The sequence below is a fragment of the Coregonus clupeaformis genome, chromosome 40, assembly GCF_020615455.1.
Source record: "Coregonus clupeaformis isolate EN_2021a chromosome 40, ASM2061545v1, whole genome shotgun sequence".
Lineage (NCBI taxonomy): Eukaryota > Metazoa > Chordata > Actinopteri > Salmoniformes > Salmonidae > Coregonus > Coregonus clupeaformis.
In genome coordinates this window covers 24,759,669-24,777,460 of record NC_059231.1, presented here as the reverse complement: position 1 = coordinate 24,777,460, position 17,792 = coordinate 24,759,669, and the positions used below count along the sequence as shown (strand labels likewise).

Here is a 17,792-nt window from a genome sequence, read left to right as displayed (position 1 = left end):
GGAAAGTAGAAGGGTGAAAAAGTAAGAAACTTGTCTGTCGGCCCTGCATTAAAGACCATAATTGGTTAAAGAAAATTGTGATAAATAAAAAAGTATACCAGTTTCATTTAAGGACCAAAAAATTGACAGCAGCGCTGTATAGATTGCAAAATAGTTCTGAAGAGATTTTTGACGTACCGATTCCATGGCACATACGCAAAACGACACCGGATTCAAAACTTACAATTTTTCAATTTAAATGATTATACAAAATTCTTGCAACCAATAGAATGTTATTTATATGGGGGATACAACCTTCCCAGCTCTGCATTATTTCTTGCGAAGAGACAGAATCATTAGATCATTTGTTTTGGTACTGTCCATACTGTATGTAGCTTGTTTTTGGTCACAGGTCCAGGAATGGCTGAAGAATTGCAATATTCACCTGGAGCTAACCCTGCAGATAGCACTACTGGGTGATCTGAAAAGTCATAGTCAATCGATCAATAATATAATAATACTTTTAGCAAAAATGTTTATTTTCAATTTACAATCTGTAGAAACAATGAGAATAGAAAGGTTCAGAACTTTTGTTAAACATCACAGCACAGCCAATATATGGCAAATAGAAATCCAATATGCATGGTGTTAAGAGATAGATGGGAGGGGTTGAATAGAGCTGAAGGTTGGGACTAATAACAACTAATAACAACAAGATAACTAATGTAAAACGTAAAACGTATATAGGTTATAGGTTAATTTTGTGAAAGAGCACAGTTTGAAAGATATGTGTCACAACTTCGGCCGAGGCTGCCTCCCCTCCTTGTTCGGGAAGGCTTCGGCGTTCATCGTCACCGGCTTACTAACCACTGCCGCCCCCATCATCATCACATTTGTCTTGTCAATCGCACACACCTGGTTCTAATCCCCTCATTAGTCCGTATATAAGTGTTCCCTCTGCCCCCTTGTCCTTGTGGGTGATTGTTATTTGTGAGAGTAGTGTAGCTTGGTGGAGCTACTCGTAACATTGTGTTGCCAGGGTAGATTTTCCCCTGTGCCTATGTATTATTGGATATTCGTTACAGTGTATTTGCCAGGGATGATAGTTTCCCCTGTGCCTGTTTCGTTGATCGCTATTTGAGCGCATGTGTGTGTCTATGAAGGAATAAACTCTGTATTCGGTGATTTCCCTCCTGCGCCTGACTCCTTTCCATCACACACATCACAATATGGCAAGTTGAAATCAAATTGGATTGACATCAGAAATAGATGGGAGAGGTTGAGGGTAGAGGAAGGACAGGAGTAAAAACAAACAAAATATAACTATTGTTAAATAGACTGTGTCCATAAAACGCACACCGATACTCCAACACACATACAAATTCTAACTCCATAATATTCACATACAGTTATACTGACTCTACACACACCAACTCAAATAAAATCATCATATACGCTGCTGCTACTCTTTTTATCATATATCCTGATGCCTAGTCACCTTACCCCTATACATATCTACCTCTAACAATCCAGTATCCCTGCACATTGTATATATGGTACTGGAACTGTCCCTGTATATAGTATGCTTACTTACCTTATCGTGTTCTTCTTATTTCTTATTTTTACATCTCATGTGTTTTTGTTCTACCTTGTTATTTTTAGTATGACATTGTCATTGATCACTGCATTGATGGGGTTAGAAAGGCATTTCACTGTACTTGTGCATGTGACATTTAAACTTGAAACACACACACTCACACTGCAGGTAGCCTAGTGTGGGCCAGTAATTTAAAGGTTGCTAGTTCGAATCGCTTATCCCGAATTGCTCCAGGGTCAATGTCAATAATGGCTGATCCCTGGCCGTGAACCCACTCTCCGAGGGTGTCTCAGGGGGAGTGGGATATGCAAAAAACACATTTCCATTTCACACCACACACCCCTATTTGTCCTTCCACACACACACACACACACACACACACACACACACACACACACACACACACACACACACACACACACACACACACACACACACACACACACACACACACACACACACAAACAGATAGATAGAGGACAAGGGAATGGACACAATTGTGCTTTATTGCTGTACAGGTATTTATAAAACATTGGAAACAAAACATGAAACAACACATTTATAATTTTTTTTTTTCTTATTTTATCCACAAACACAATGTATGCAGGTAAAATATACTGTATGTCTGACAAAAAGAGGGGGAAGAAACAGGAAAACAACAACAACTATGAAAACAAGGCAGTGATATGCCTATGTGCTAAAATATACAGTGTGTCATTGGAATACTGTACATGGACTGGGAACCGTAAAATACCCCTTCTGCACTGGCTGCAGCACCAGACATCTGATCTAGGAACATTATGATAAAGGGATACCTGACTATGAATGAAAAATGGCAGTGTCTAGTTCTGTAGGTCAGTTGTGAAATCAGAAAACACATTGGGGATCGGGGGGGGGGGCAGTGTGAAATGGCAGTGTGAAATGTAAGTGTGACATGGCAGTGTGAGACAGTGCAGTGATTCACAGTGTAAAGGGTAAAAGGATATTCAAATATAAAGTGTTAATTGCCGTGCATCGGTGGGCAGGAGGAAATGATGAGTGGTCAGATCATGCAGAGACAAAGCACTAACATCCTGTCTAAATGCCTTAAAAAAGTATCCATACCTCTTCATCCTCATCATGTTTTCATTGCGTTACTAAATAAATCATAGTAGTATGGGATAAATAAACACAATACATATATGACAAACCTTAACCCTGTTTAGTGGTGGACCTCAGCACATTAGAGTAGGAGTGGTATACCTACCTATATTAATTGATTTATTTTGTGTGTACGATACTGGTATTGACTGGTACTTTCTCAATGTAAGTACTGTATACTGTGTGCACTGTTGCAGCTCTGTCCAATAGTCATATGTACATGATGTAGAACTACAGTGTGACCAACTGTATTGTTCTTTCCAGACGTGATGTTTCACCTCAGTTCCAATCCTAAAGCATCGTCCAATCACATACAGTGAGGGAAAAAAGTATTTGATCCCCTGCTGATTTTGTACGTTTGCCCACTGACAAAGACATGATCAGTCTATAATAATTTTAATGGTAGGTTTATTTGAACAGTGAGAGACAGAATAACAACAAATTAATCCAGAAAAACGCATGTAAAAAAATGTTATAAATTGATTTGCATTTTAATGAGGGAAATAAGTATTTGACCCCTCTGCAAAATATGACTTAGTACTTGGTGGCAAAACCCGTGTTGGCAATCACAGAGGTCAGACGTTTCTTGTAGTTGGCCACCAGGTTTGCACACATCTCAGGAGGGATTTTGTTCCACTCCTCTTTGCAGATCTTCTCCAAGTCATTAAGGTTTCAAGGCTGACGTTTGGCAACTCGAACCTTCAGCTCCCTCCACAGATTTTCTATGGGATTAAAGGTCTGGAGACTGGCTAGGCAACACTTCTTCTTGAGCCACTCCTTTGTTGCCTTGGCCGTGTGTTTTGGGTCATTGTCATGCTGGAATACCCATCCACGACCCATTTTCAATGCCCTGGCTGAGGGAAGGAGGTTCTAACCCAAGATTTGACGGTACATGGCCCCGTCCATCGTCCCTTTGATGCGGTGAAGTTGTCCTTTCCCCTTAGCAGAAAAACACCCCCAAAGCATAATGTTTCCACCTCCATGTTTGATGGTGGGGATGGTGTTCTTGGGGTCATAGGCAGCATTCCTCCTCCTCCAAACACGGCGAGTTGAGTTGATGCCAAAGAGCTCGATTTTGGTCTCATCTGACCACAACACTTTCACCCAGTTCTCCTCTGAATCATTCAGATGTTCATTGGCAAACTTCAGACGGGCCTGTATATGTGCTTCTTGAGCAGGGGGACCTTGCCGGCGCTGCAGGATTTCAGTCCTTCACGGCGTAGTGTGTTACCAATTGTTTTCTTGGTGACTATGGTCCCAGCTGCCTTGAGATCATTGACAAGATCCTCCCGTGTAGTTCTGGGCTGATTCCTCACCATTCTCATGATCATTGCAACTCCACGAGGTGAGATCTTGCATGGAGCCCCAGGCCGAGGGAGATTGACAGTTCTTTTGTGTTTCTTCCATTTGCGAATAATCGCACCAACTGTTGTTACCTTCTCACCAAGCTGCTTGGCGATGGTCTTGTAGCCCTTTCCAGTCTTGTGTAGGTCTACAATCTTGTCCCTGACATCCTTGGAGAGCTCTTTGGTCTTGGCCATGGTGGAGAGTTTGGAAGCTGATTGATTGATTGCTTCTGTGGACAGGTGTCTTTTATACAGGTAATAAACTGAGATTAGGAGCACTCCCTTTAAGAGTGTGCTCCTAATCTCAGCTCGTTACCTGTATAAAAGACACTTGGGAGCCAGAAATATTTCAGATTGAGAAGGGGTCAAATACTTATTTCCCTCATTAAAATGCAAATCAATTTATAACATTTTTGACATGCGTTTTATTGGATTTTGTTGTTGTTATTCTGTCTCTCACGGTTCAAATAAACCTACCATTAAAATTATAGACTGATAATTTCTTTGTCAGTGGGCAAACGTACAAAATCAGCAGGGGATCAAATTATGTTTTCCCTCACTGTATAGACATGATACCTTAACGCTATCACTTTGAAGTACTGTATTCCATTGTCGTTAGCAGTTTGGACGGTTCCATCTATACATTCACACTGTCAGTCAGTCAAATGCAGAGCTTGGGTGTTCAGAAGGTTTGGTTGAGTGGCTCAATGTTTGATGTGGTTTTTGCCCAATTTCTGTAGAACATTTAGTGTTTCTTATCACACTCACACACACTCATACGCACACACACGGCTCAATCAACAACCAAGGACGCGCTTGTGATGGCGTTGCTAATTCCTAATACAGGATCAATCAGACTGTTGGAGGGTGATCAGTGTAAATGAGAAATCAATCAGCGCTATTGATACTTCCTGGCTTTTACAGTCAAACCAATCTTCTAAGATACATCAGCTTGCAGAGGCACACTCATCCAATTTACCATGGCCAGTGTAGCCCCTTAGCACAGATCTAGGATCAGATTACCCTCCTCCAATCATAACCGTAACCATTAGGGGGATGTTAAAATATCTGATCCTATATCAGTGGTTAGGGGCAACTTCCAGCTACTCCTTTACAATGTGGACACAACACCACACATCAATATTGTGCAATTTAACATCCAAACAACCATCAGACAAATAATGGAAACATCAGTCTTTCTTCACTGGAATATTGACAGTCTTACAATGGTGTTGCAGGGAAACAAACAAACAAACTCAATAAATACAGTATAAAGAAGTTTCATATTAGTAGAGAATCATTCTGCAAAAAAGGTGTTCACATTATAAAATAAACCTCTTCTCTTTGCCTCAGTCATTGCATTAAACCCAAGACATTCATATAATTCTCCATCTGCCATATAGACAATTCTCCAGTTCCCTATTCATCTTCCCATTTCTGTGCTATTCTGCTATAGTAAATTAAACAATTTGAACATTAAACATAGGCCATTATTTACAGGGAGATTACCCTGGCAACTCCCTCTGACCCCTACAGCATCTTGGAGGGGGTATTGGGATATTGGAGGGGTTGGGAGGGAAATAAAGAGAGGGATTGAGTAGGATGGGGTAGCTTTACATGAGAACTCAGTTGTGCTCGAGTTGCATCCTTGAATTCTACAGAAAAGTGTATAGGCTCCTAACATTGATTTACACAAGATAGAACATATCAAATAATTCAGGTGCCTATGGGACACTAATATGAAGAAAGTACCATTGTGGTTTAGAGCTTATTTCTCTGAGATGTTTGAAGAAGAAATCTAGATAAGTAGTTCATTGAGGGACTGCGAGAGATAGTTGTGCGTTGGTCATGTACACTCTTCTTTATTCAGTCTGTTTGTGTGCTCTACACAAACACATCAGTAAAATACATCAGCCATAGCTGAGGTTGACTGGCCTCGAGTCCCGTTGTATGGCACTAAGCCCAGTAAAAACCTTACAGGACATTGATACCATCTGATCACAGGTGTTCTAGCTACATGAACTAGCTACTATGGCCATTGTTGTAAAATACAGCTCTGTTATTGTCTTGCCTAGTCAGTAATATCTTTACAGTGTTTTTTTACTGTTGTGGCTGTTCCATTCAGTTTGCGCTAAAGCGAACGGCTAGTGGCTAGCTGGGGATGAAACAAGTGCAGCATGGGATATCGCTGAGGTTTCCCTGACCTCTGAGCTATTGTTGCCAGGGTTACAGAAGCACCTGAAGCACCTAGTAGCGTGAGGCTAAAGCGGTAGCTAATACCTGAAGGAGTCCAGAAGACTAGAGACAGGAGTTTTCCCTGGTCAGATCACATGGTCAGGAAAACCTCCTGGTCATAGAGATGATGACTGGTCTGTAAGCCAGAGCAGTGAGGTTCAACAGAGGATATGTTAAAAGGCCTTGGCTCGCTTGTAAACTTCAGACATGTCTGGAGGGGAGGGTACACACATGTTCTGATCTGCCCATAGGCACAGATCTAGGATCAAATTACCTTCCCCATGCGCATCAGAGGGGAAAGACAAAAACAGACCCTAGATCAGTGTCTAGGCCGGGGCAGCTTCATCCAACTGTATATCACACCTGACACATGTAACATCACACAGAGTGACATCAGCACCATGTTTTGGGGTTTGGGCTGGGAGATGTTGCGTATGCAGTAACAGCATGGTAGGCTTTGATAGAGAGAGAACATGCACCAGATTTAATACAGACAGAAAACACACAGGCAAACCTCATTCCACATAGCAACTATTGTATGTACAGTCCTCTCCTCTGTTAGCCTACATCCATCTAGTGTCTGTAGATTTCAGCTGGTCAATGTAATTTAGTAGTTCAGTAAACACCCTTGAGTGAGCTTTGGATCTGGAATAGCTGTCTGGTTTTTTGTCTCTGGGTTTTTGTAGAGCAGGAGGCTGGGTTCAGTAGGAGGGGGGTGTGTTGGTACATTCAGCCCAATGATGAGGGTCCCTCTCTGGGGTCTGAGCTAGAGGAGAGTCCCTTGGCCTCCAGTCTTCTTGGTCCCTTTTGGCTGTGTTCTCAGAATCTCTGCAGTCCCTATCCTGTCATGCCCCCCTGCCCCCCGCCCACTATCGGATGTGAAAGAGAGAAATGGGGGGATATCAGTCAGTCTATCAGCGGAGAGAGAGAGAGAGAGAGAGAGAGAGAGAGAGAGAGAGAGAGAGAGAGAGAGAGAAAATAAAATGGATCCTGATTGCTATTCCCTTTCTCCCTGCTTTATCTGTTTATGCTCTTGTGGGTTGGGCAGTCCTAGCCAATTAAATGCCTCTCTCTCTGACCTGTCCTTTGCCGAATGGGGTGACAGACATGGGCAGGAGGGCAGGGCAGGAGGCAGGGTGCAGACTAGAAAGGCATCCTCCCACTATGGAGAAGACTTCCTATTGGCCCAGACCAGCGTGGTGGGTGGGGTTTGTGGTGTTCCGTTGGCGTCCCGTTGGTGCCTCCAGTCGGCCCGCCCCTCACACAGTGTCCTGCGCCAGCGGAGCAACTCCCCTAGGGCGGCGGCCTCGTCCCCCCCACACCCACGCAGACGCTGGATCACCTGGCGGAAGGAGAGGGGTTAATTAAATAATGTAAAAAATGTACTAATGATCTCCTATCAATCTCATCCTATAGAAAGCAATAAACAGACAGTATAGAGTACAATACAGTACAGTACATATGGCCAGGGTGAGTATGACCCAGAAAGATGCTGAGTGGTCTGTAATGACCAACAGTGTGGTGATGGAGCAGGATAGGGAAGACTAAAAAACCTCATTTTATCTCATATCTCAATGGGTCTCAATGGGTCTCTAAAAGAGCTGGAGGAATAACTCTGTCATATGTCATATAATCATATTCTGATCATGATCTGTTTGGCGCAAGTCTCCACATCAGCTGAAAAGAAATAGGTCACAACGAAAGAGTAATCTGGGCCTGATCCATCATTCTGAAAGGAGCCATAATCATTGAGCTGATTCCCTCTGCTCACTCTCAGTGGGCCAGTTCCCTTCCAGGCCCATTAGAACAGAGGCAGAGGAAATAAACCTGTGCTCATCAACTGTGGCCCACTTTGATTGAAGATTTAATGATAAATCATTTCCATATACTGCTTCTGGAGAGTCTATATATCAACACTAACAGGGACAAACACAAGGTGTGTGTGTTTGTGTGTGTGCACACTAGTGTGTTTGTGAGATGGCAATGGGCTCTGACAGAATGGTGGCATGAAGCAGCAACCCCTCACACACTTGCTTCAACCTTAACCCCCTTAACCACCCCCCACCCCCAGCCTCCCGTCAGTGTCTGTGCAGTACGTCATCAGTCATCAGCCAGTCAATACGCAGGCAGATCAATCAGACAGGAATTCCAATCATCCACAGCCACTTAATGCCAGCGACCGACCAGCAACCAGCCGATTGTTGCTAAGGGCAGAAACTGAAACTCACTCCTCATATAGCTTTAACACTGTATAAACTGGAGTTGAGTGGTGTCCAAAAATGGTTGGTCTAACCCCTTTCCCCCGGTTACAAACTCACTGTTTCACTGACTTGGGAATAGAAGTGAACCTGTTGGGTTACTGCAGTAAACAGAAGCTAAGACACAGATATGCACACACAGTCCGTGTTGTGGTTAAGCTATTGCTGCTATGCTGATGATGTTGAGGTGATGGCGATTCCTGTCTGTGTTTTCCATCTCTGTTCTATTCAGAAGGGGAGCAGAGCGTCACGGCTAAATAAAACCACAGCAGGGACTCATACCGCAACATTTTCCCTGCACTCCGCCAAGCACACAGTACAGCACTGACGCACTCTAGGAATCCAGGCCACACACACACACGCACGCACACAGACACACACAAATGCACAGTAATGCGCGCACACATCGACAGACACAAGCACATGCACACACACACATATTGATAGCCTGTACCAGCACAGTGCTCAGTGACCTAATCCATAATTTACACATCCCTGCCAGGCTATTCTGAGCCCTGATGCCAGGAACACCGGCTACTGGAACAGCAGACAGGCACACTGTGTCCTACTGCCGTATGCACGTTAGGGCTGGGCGATATGGAAGAAATATCATGTCATTACATTTTTGACGGTATTTGTCAGTATTTTATGTTTTTGAATAATGAAAGTTCTAAATATGCTTTATGATTAGTTCATGACCCTTGGGTGGCAACACATACATTATAAGTGATTTCAATTGTGTTTTCTCCATTTATACTGTTCAATTCAACTCCAAACAATTTTTTTTTTGTTGCATTTTCATCCATTTCTGCATTTCCTGCACATTTATTACATTTCCAAAATGTGCCACGCAGCATGATATGGGCAAGTACTATAGGCCTAGTTAATTGTTAACTGTTGGAATCATGGAAATATAATGATTATTCAAATTATACAGTTGGAATATAGTGGGCAGCACCTTGAACACATTGTTGTTTGACATTACAACAAATTAATAAACCAGGGAGGAATTAACTGACAGGGTAGGAACCAAAGTGTTGGTCAGTGTTTTCAGGTGACCCTAATTAGATGTTACATTACATGTTTTCTTACTCATGTAGCTAGCTAGCCAACATATTAATGTTTTGCCTATTCCTCTCTGACAAGATACCGTTGCACAAACATGCTTATCTAGGCCTACACAAGCACTGGTACCAGGCAGTATTAGCTAGCTAGCTATGTTTGCTCTGACTCTTAGTACATTTAGCAACTAACTAGCGGTTAGTATTAGCGGCTAACACTAATTATTTTAGCAACACCTTGCTAAAAAAAGACAAATTAGCAGATAGTAGTTTGCAGACAGTAAGATACACAAACTAATAGTGTATAGAACACTTGTGGAAAGCAGCATGTCACCAACATTATTACATTCATCTGACCATGGAGAGTGAACGGCAAGAAAGTACTTGTGACTCAGTGGTCAAGCAACTGCTCTCTCCTTGAGTGAGAGGGGCAGGGTTTGGTGTGGTTAGCAGCATCCAGCAGCAGGACGAGAGGGAGAGAGATTACTAGTAGTAGCAAAGAGAGTAAACTATAAAAATTGGCATTATTTGCACCGAAGTTGCGTATCACATTTAACAACCTAAATATTGAAATAGCATTATAGAAGGTAAAGTAAAAACTCAAACTGGTCTGTGCATCAATACCGATATACACTACCAGTCAAAGGTTTGGACAAACCTATTCATTCAAGGGTTTTTCTTAATTTTTACTATTTTGTACATTGTAGAATAATAGGGAAGACATCAAAACTATGAAATAACACATATGGAATCATGTAGTAACCAAAAAAGTGTTAAACATATATATTTTATATTTGAGATTCTACAAATAGTCACCCTTTGCCTTGATGACAGCTTTGCACACTCTTGGCATTCTCTCAACCAGCTTCATGAGGTAGTCACCTGGAATTCATTTCAATTAACAGGTGTGCCTTCTTAAGTTAATTTGTGGAATTTCTTTCCTTCTTAATGCGTTTGAGCCAATCAGTTGTTTTGTGATAAGGTAGGGGGTGTACAGAAGATAGCCCTATTTGGTAAAAGACCAAGTCCATATTATGGCAAGAACAGCTCAAATAAGCAAAGAGAAATTACAGTCCATCATTACTTTAAGACATGAAGGTCATTCAATATGGAACATTTCATGAACTTTGAAAGTTTCTTAAAGTGCAGTCGCAAAAACCATCATGTGCTATGATGAAACTGGCTCTCATGAGGACCTCCACAGGAAAGGAAGACCCAGAGTTACCTCTGCTGCAGAGGATAAGTTAATTGGAGTTACTAGCCTCAGAACTTGCAGCCCAAATAAATGCTTCACAGAGTTCAAGTCACAGACACATCTCCACATCAACTGTTCAGAGGAGACAGTGTGATTCAGGCCTTCATGGTCGAATTGCTGCAAAGAAACCACTACTAAAGGAAACCAATAATAAGAAGAGACCTGCTTGGGCCAAGAAACACAAGCAATGGACATTAGACCGGTGGAAATGTGTCCTTTGGTCTGGAGTCCAAATTTGAGATTTTTGGTTCCAACTGCCGTGTCTTTGTGAGATGCGGTGTGGGTGAACTGATGATCTCCGCATGTGTAGTTCCCACCGTAAAGCATGGAGGAGGAGGTGTTATGGTGTGTGGGTGCTGTTCTAGTGAAACTGTCAGTGATTTATTTAGAATTCAAGGCACACTTAACCAGCATGGTTACCACAGCATTCTGCAGCGATACGCCATACCATCTGGTTTGGGCTTAGTGGGACTATCATTTGTTTTTCAACAGGACAATGACCCAACACAACTCCAGGCTGTATAAGGGCTATTTTACCAAGATGGAGAGTGATGGAGTGTTGCATCAGATGACCTGGCCACAATCCCCCGACCTCAACCCAACTGAGATGGTTTGGGATGAGTCGGACGGCAGAGTGAAGGAAAAGTAGCCAACAAGTGCTCAGCATATGTGGGAACTCCTTCAAGACTGTTGGAAAAGCATTCCAGATGAAGCTGGTCGAGAAAATGCCAAGAGTGTGCAAAGCTATCATCAAGGCAAAGGGTGGCTATTTGAAGAATCTCCAATATAAAACATATTTTCATTTGTTTAACACTTTTTTGGTTACTACATGATTCCATAGGTGTTATTTAATAGTTTTGATGTCTTCACTATTATTCTACAATGTAGAAAATAGTAAAAAATAAAGAAAACCTCTTGAATGAGTAGGTTTGTCCAAACTTTTGACTGGTACTGTATAGTAAATTACGGCATACAGCCCAGCCCTAATGCGCATGCACGTACCCACGCACACACGTGCACACACGCACGCACACACAAGACAGAGGTGAATGGAGACCCACAAACAAACAAACCCAATGACATTATGCTATTCACATAGACACATTCAGTAGTCCACAGTGACTGATTGTGATTCTATGACTTTCTCTACTCCTTAATGCGTACCATCAACCACATCTGGTAGTCTGATGTTACAGTAGCCACTGTAAAGATGATGTAATTAATTTACACCTACACACAGCCAACACAGACAGATAGACAGACAGACAGACAGACAGACAGACAGACAGACAGACAGACAGACAGAGAGACAGACAGAGAGACAGACAGACAGACAGCTCATTCACTCTATTGATGGAATATTGAGTCATTTTGTTTTTGCAATTCAAATGAGACAAACGATCAATTGCCACAACTGGCAAGCACACATACAAACATGTTCAATCGAACACACGCATACACTCAGACAGACACGCACACATGACTGCAAGCGCTCGCTCGAACACAAACAAACACACACACACTCTCTCTTTCTAGCTTAATATTTATCTCTCTCTCTCTCTCTTAAATGACTCCTCCGCTAGCGAGAGACGGGTATGAAGCAATATGGTAATAGTATGGTAATGATATGGTAATAAAATAATAATCTGGGATGAACAGTGGTCATTTTCAACTGTCAATCAAAGGTTAGTGGTGACCACCTCCCACTGGGGTAAAACACTTGGGGAGCAGATAGAACAGCAAAGTCATGGTGGGAAATCAGAAAGAACAACATAGACCAGTACACATCAACACACCCTGGGATTTAGAAAACTGAGAGGGTATGGTGAAGACAGTCAAATAGGTTGAACAGTGTTTTTTATTTTACCTAGCCATTTAATATGTGCTTGTATCTCAGGGATTCTTGAAAGTTGGGACAATCCTGTCCGGCAAGGAAACTGATGATTTTGTTTAATTATTTTAGCATAACGTTTATATTTAGGGGAAATGTATAAGGAAAAATATTTGTTTTTATAATTTCCTAAATATTTTCAATATTATTCATTTCCATGTCAGCTCTGTGCCAGGAAACATTCTTGTCCAGAGCAAATGATCACAATTTCAAACTCCCTAAAAAAGTGTTTAAAATTCTAAAAACGGTCAAAAAAGAATAATGACTGATAAAGGATCTCATGTAGTTTCTTGCAATAGCCCTCTCTGACTTTAAATAATATTTCTCTCAAAACTGTGATTCCTAAAAAGTGTGGTCAATTCCGTCAGATTTGTCTAAAATCCTAAATGAATCAGAAATTTGCAGGGTCAGCTATACTATGACAACCTGTTCTTCATATCCTGATTACATGTAGTGCAACAAGACAATGCATGGTCCTGAAAGTCCTCTACTTTGATTGATTTAAACAAACAATATTGAAATCACCATGGTCACAACCATAATCTGTCAACTCCATCTCCCTTATAAATTAAAATAGAATATGAGGTATGGTTCAAATATGTTACATTTAATTAGGTTTTAGAGTCATAAAACAACTGAGGAAAAGCAACATTGATACTAATTTGTCAGCTCCGTAAGATTTTTACTAACGTCAACTCCGTCAGAGTGCTGTAAGATCTAATAGAATGCTTATTTTTATTGGGGTTTTCAAATGAATCATTTTCCATATTTTACAAATGTTTGTATTAAACTTAACTTTAGAGGCAAAAATGTGTTTCAAATCAAATCAAATCAAATTGTATTGGTCACATGCGCCGAATACAACAGGTGCAGACATTACAGTGAAATGCTTACTTACAGCCCTTAACCAACAGTGCAGTGCATTTATTTTTAACAAAGAAAGTAAAAATAAAACAACAACAAAAAAAGTGTTGAGAAAAAAAAGAGCAGAAGTAAAATAAAGTAACAGTAGGGAGGCTATATATACAGGGGGGTACCGGTGCAGAGTCAATGTGCGGGGGCACCGGCTAGTTGAGGTAGTTGAAGTAATATGTACATGTGGGTAGAGTTAAAGTGACTATGCATAAATAATTAACATAGTAGTAGCAGCGTAAAAAGGATGGGGAGGGGGGGCAGTGCAAATAGTCCGGGTAGCCATGATTAGCTGTTCAGGAGTCTTATGGCTTGGGGGTAGAAGCTGTTGAGAAGTCTTTTGGACCTAGACTTGGCACTCCGGTACCGCTTGCCGTGCGGTAGCAGAGAGAACAGTCTATGACTAGGGGGGCTGGAGTCTTTCACAATTTTGAGGGCCTTCCTCTGACACCGCCTGGTATAGAGGTCCTGGATGGCAGGAAGCTTGGCCCCAGTGATGTACTGGGCCGTACGCACTACCCTCTGTAGTGCCTTGCGGTCGGAGGCCAAGCAGTTGCCATACCAGGCGGTAATGCAATCAGTCAGGATGCTCTCGATGGTGCAGCTGTAGAATTTTTTGAGGATCTGAGGACCCATGCCAAATCTTTTCAGTCTCCTGAGGGGGAATAGGCTTTGTCGTGCCCTCTTCACGACTGTCTTGGTGTGTTTGGACCATGATAGTTCGTTGGTGATGTGGACACCAAGGAACTTGAAGCTCTCAACCTGTTCCACTACAGCCCCGTCGATGAGAATGAGGGCGTGCTCAGTCCTCTTTTTTTTCCTGTAGTCCACGATCATCTCCTTTGTCTTGGTCACGTTGAGGGAGAGGTTGTTGTCCTGGCACCACACGGCCAGGTCTCTGACCTCCTCCCTATAGGCTGTCTCATCGTTGTCGGTGATCAGGCCTACCACTGTTGTGTCGTCGGCAAACTTAATGATGGTGTTGGAGTCGTGCCTGGCCATGCAGTCATGGGTGAACAGAGAGTACAGGAGGGGACTGAGCACGCACCCCTGAGGGGCCCCCGTGTTGAGGATCAGTGTGGCAGATGTGTTATTACCTACCCTTACCACCTGGGGGCGGCCCGTCAGGAAGTCCAGGATCCAGTTGCAGAGGGAGGTGTTTAGTCCCAGGATCCTTAGCTTATTGATGAGCTTAGAGGGCACTATGGTGTTGAATGCTGAGCTGTAGTCAATGAATAGCATTCTCACGTAGGTGTTCCTCTTGTCCAGGTGGGAAAGGTTAGTGTGGAGTGCAATAGAGATTGCATCATCTGTGGATCTGTTGGGGCGGTATGCAAATTGGAGTGGGTCTAGTGTTTCTGGGATAATGCTGTTGATGTGAGCCATGACCAGCCTTTCAAAGCACTTCATGGCTACAGACGTCAGTGCTACGGGTCGGTAGTCATTTAGGCAGGTTATCTTAGAGTCCTTGGGCACGGGGACTATGGTGGTCTGCTTGAAACATGTTGGTATTACAGACTCAGTCAGGGACATGTTGAAAATGTCAGTGAAGACACTTGCCAGTTGGTCAGCACATGCTCAGAGTACACGTCCTGGTAATCCGTCTGGCCTGCGGCCTTGTGAATGTTGACCTGCTTAAAAGTCTTACTCACATCGGCTACGGAGAGCGTGATCACATAGTCATCCGGAACAGCTGGTGCTCTCATGCATGCTTCAGTGTTGCTTGCCTCGGGCGAGCATAGAAGTGGTTTAGCTCGTCTGGTAGGCTTGTGTCACTGGGCAGCTCGCGGCTGTGCTTCCCTTTGTAGTCTGTAATAGTTTTCAAGCCCTGCCACATCCGACGAGCGTCAGAGCCAGTGTAGTACGATTCAATCTTAGTCCTGTATTGACTCTTTGCCTGTTTGATGGTTCGTCGGAGGGCATAGCGGGATTTCTTATAAGCGTCCGGGTTAGAGTCCCGTTCCTTGAAAGCGGCAACTCTACGCTTTAGCTCAGTGCGGATGTTTCCTGTAATCCATGGCTTCTGGTTGGAGTATGTACGTACGGTCACTGTGGGTACGACGTCTTCGATGCACTTATTGATGAAGCCAGTGACTGATGTGGTGTACTCCTCAATGCTGTCTGAAGAATCCCGGAGCATGTTCCAGTCTGTGCTAGCAAAACAGTCCTGTAGCTTAGCATCTGCGTCATCTGACCACTTTTTTATTAACCGAGTCACTGGTGCTTCCTGCTTTAGTTTTTGCTTATAAGCAGGAATCAGGAGGATAGAGTTATGGTCAGATTTGCCAAATGGAGGGCGAGGGAGAGCTTTGTATGCGTCTCTGTGTGTGGAGTAAAGGTGGTCTAGAGTTTTTTTTCCTCTGGTTGCACATTTAACATGCTGGTAGAAATTAGGTAGAACGGATTTAAGTTTCCCTGCATTAAAGTCCCCGGCCACTAGGAGCGCTGCGTCTGGATGAGCGTTTTCCTGTTGATTTATGGCCTTGTACAACTCATTCAGTGCAATCTTAATGCCAGCATTGGTTTGTGGTGTTAAATAGATAGCTATGAAAAATATAGATGAAAACTCTCTTGGTAAATAGTGTGGTCTACAGCTTATCATAAGATACTCTACCTCAGGCGAGCAAAACCTCGAGACTTCCTTAGTATTTGATTTTGTGCACCAGCTGTTGTTTACAAATATACACAGACCGCCACCCCTTGTCTTACCGGAGTCAGCCGTTCTATCCTGCCGATGTAGCGTATAGCCCGCTAGCTGTATGTTATCCATGTCGTCGTTCAGCCACGACTCGGTGAAACATAAGATATTACAGTTTTTAATGTCCCGTTGGTAGGATAACCGTAAACTTAGGTCATCCAATTTGTTATCCAATGATTGAAGATTGGCTAATAGGATTGATGGAAGAGGCAGTTTACTCGCTCGCCGTCGGATCCTTACAAGGCACCCGGATCTACGTCCACGATATCTCCGTCTCTTCCTCACGCGAATGACGGGGATTTGGGCCTTGTCGGGTGTCTGTATGATATCCTTCGCGGCCGCCTCGTTGAAGAAAAAAGATTTGTCCAATACGAGGTGAGTAATCGCTGTCCTGATATCCAGAAGCTCTTTTTGGTTATAAGAGATGATGGCAGAAACATTATGTACAAAATAAATTACAAATAACGCGGAAAAACACACATAATAGTACAATTGGTTAGAGGGCTGTGAAACGGCAGCCATCTTCTCCGGCGCTGTTACTGAGATCAATTTTTATGTCAATATTCTGAATAAATATTTCAATCACTGTTCTGCAACATATGCTTAAACTATTGAAGTATTTGCTGTGCTAGAACTAAGGGATAATGTTTGCTTTATAAATGTTGTTTTATGTTATGAATCTAGAAAAACATACCAAAATGCTAGCGAAATTAGCCCTGAAGCATTATATAGTGCTATAAAACAAACAAAAATAAGTTTGGAGATTTATATTACATATTTGAATAATCTGATGTTAGAATGAAACAATGACATATTTCAAAAATCCCTGATGTGTATTTGGTATACTGTATATATCTGTATCTATACTATGCTGATATGTTCAAAGCATTACACGACAGAGACAAAATAACAGAAATACAGCTATGAGCAAGATGAGTCTGGAGGAAAATCTATAGTCCACAGGCGGGACACCCACACCAGTGGAGGCTCCTCAGAGGAGAAAGGGTAGGACCATCCTCCTCAGTGAATTTCATTTTTTTTATTTTTATGTAAAGCATTGAAAAAGTTATCCTTTTTAGATAAAACTATACTAAATATATTCACATGTCACCAAACAATTGATTAAAACACACTGTTTTGCAATGAAGGTCTACAGTAGCCTCAACAGCACTCTGTAGGGTAGCACCATGGTGTAGCCGGAGGACAGCTAGCTTCCGTCCTTCTCTTGGTACATTGACTTCAATACCAAACCTAGGAGGCTCTTGGTTCTCACCCCCTTCCATAGACTTACACAGTAATTAGGACAACTTCCGGAGGACTTCCTCCAACCTATCAGAGCTCTTGCAGCATGAACTGACATGTTGTTCACCCAATCAAAGGATCAGAGAATGAATCTAGTACTAAAAGCATAAGCTACAGC

The 17,792-nt window shown here is 42.5% G+C and overlaps 1 protein-coding gene across 2 annotated transcripts in view; it reads right to left on the bottom strand.

Moving 5' to 3' along the window:
• Positions 1–4,560: 4,560 nt before the first annotated feature.
• The window catches only part of LOC121571628 (unconventional myosin-XVI-like), a 167,647-nt gene continuing 154,415 nt past the window's right edge, over positions 4,561–17,792 (bottom strand). The window contains exon 35 of one of the 2 annotated variants that reach the window (XM_041883205.2): positions 4,561–7,639. In XM_041883205.2, coding sequence (XP_041739139.1) covers positions 7,460–7,639 — 180 coding nt within the window. In that variant the 3' untranslated portion in view covers positions 4,561–7,459. The remainder of the gene's footprint in view (positions 7,640–17,792) is intronic. The other variant, XM_041883206.2, reaches the window with a different exon arrangement.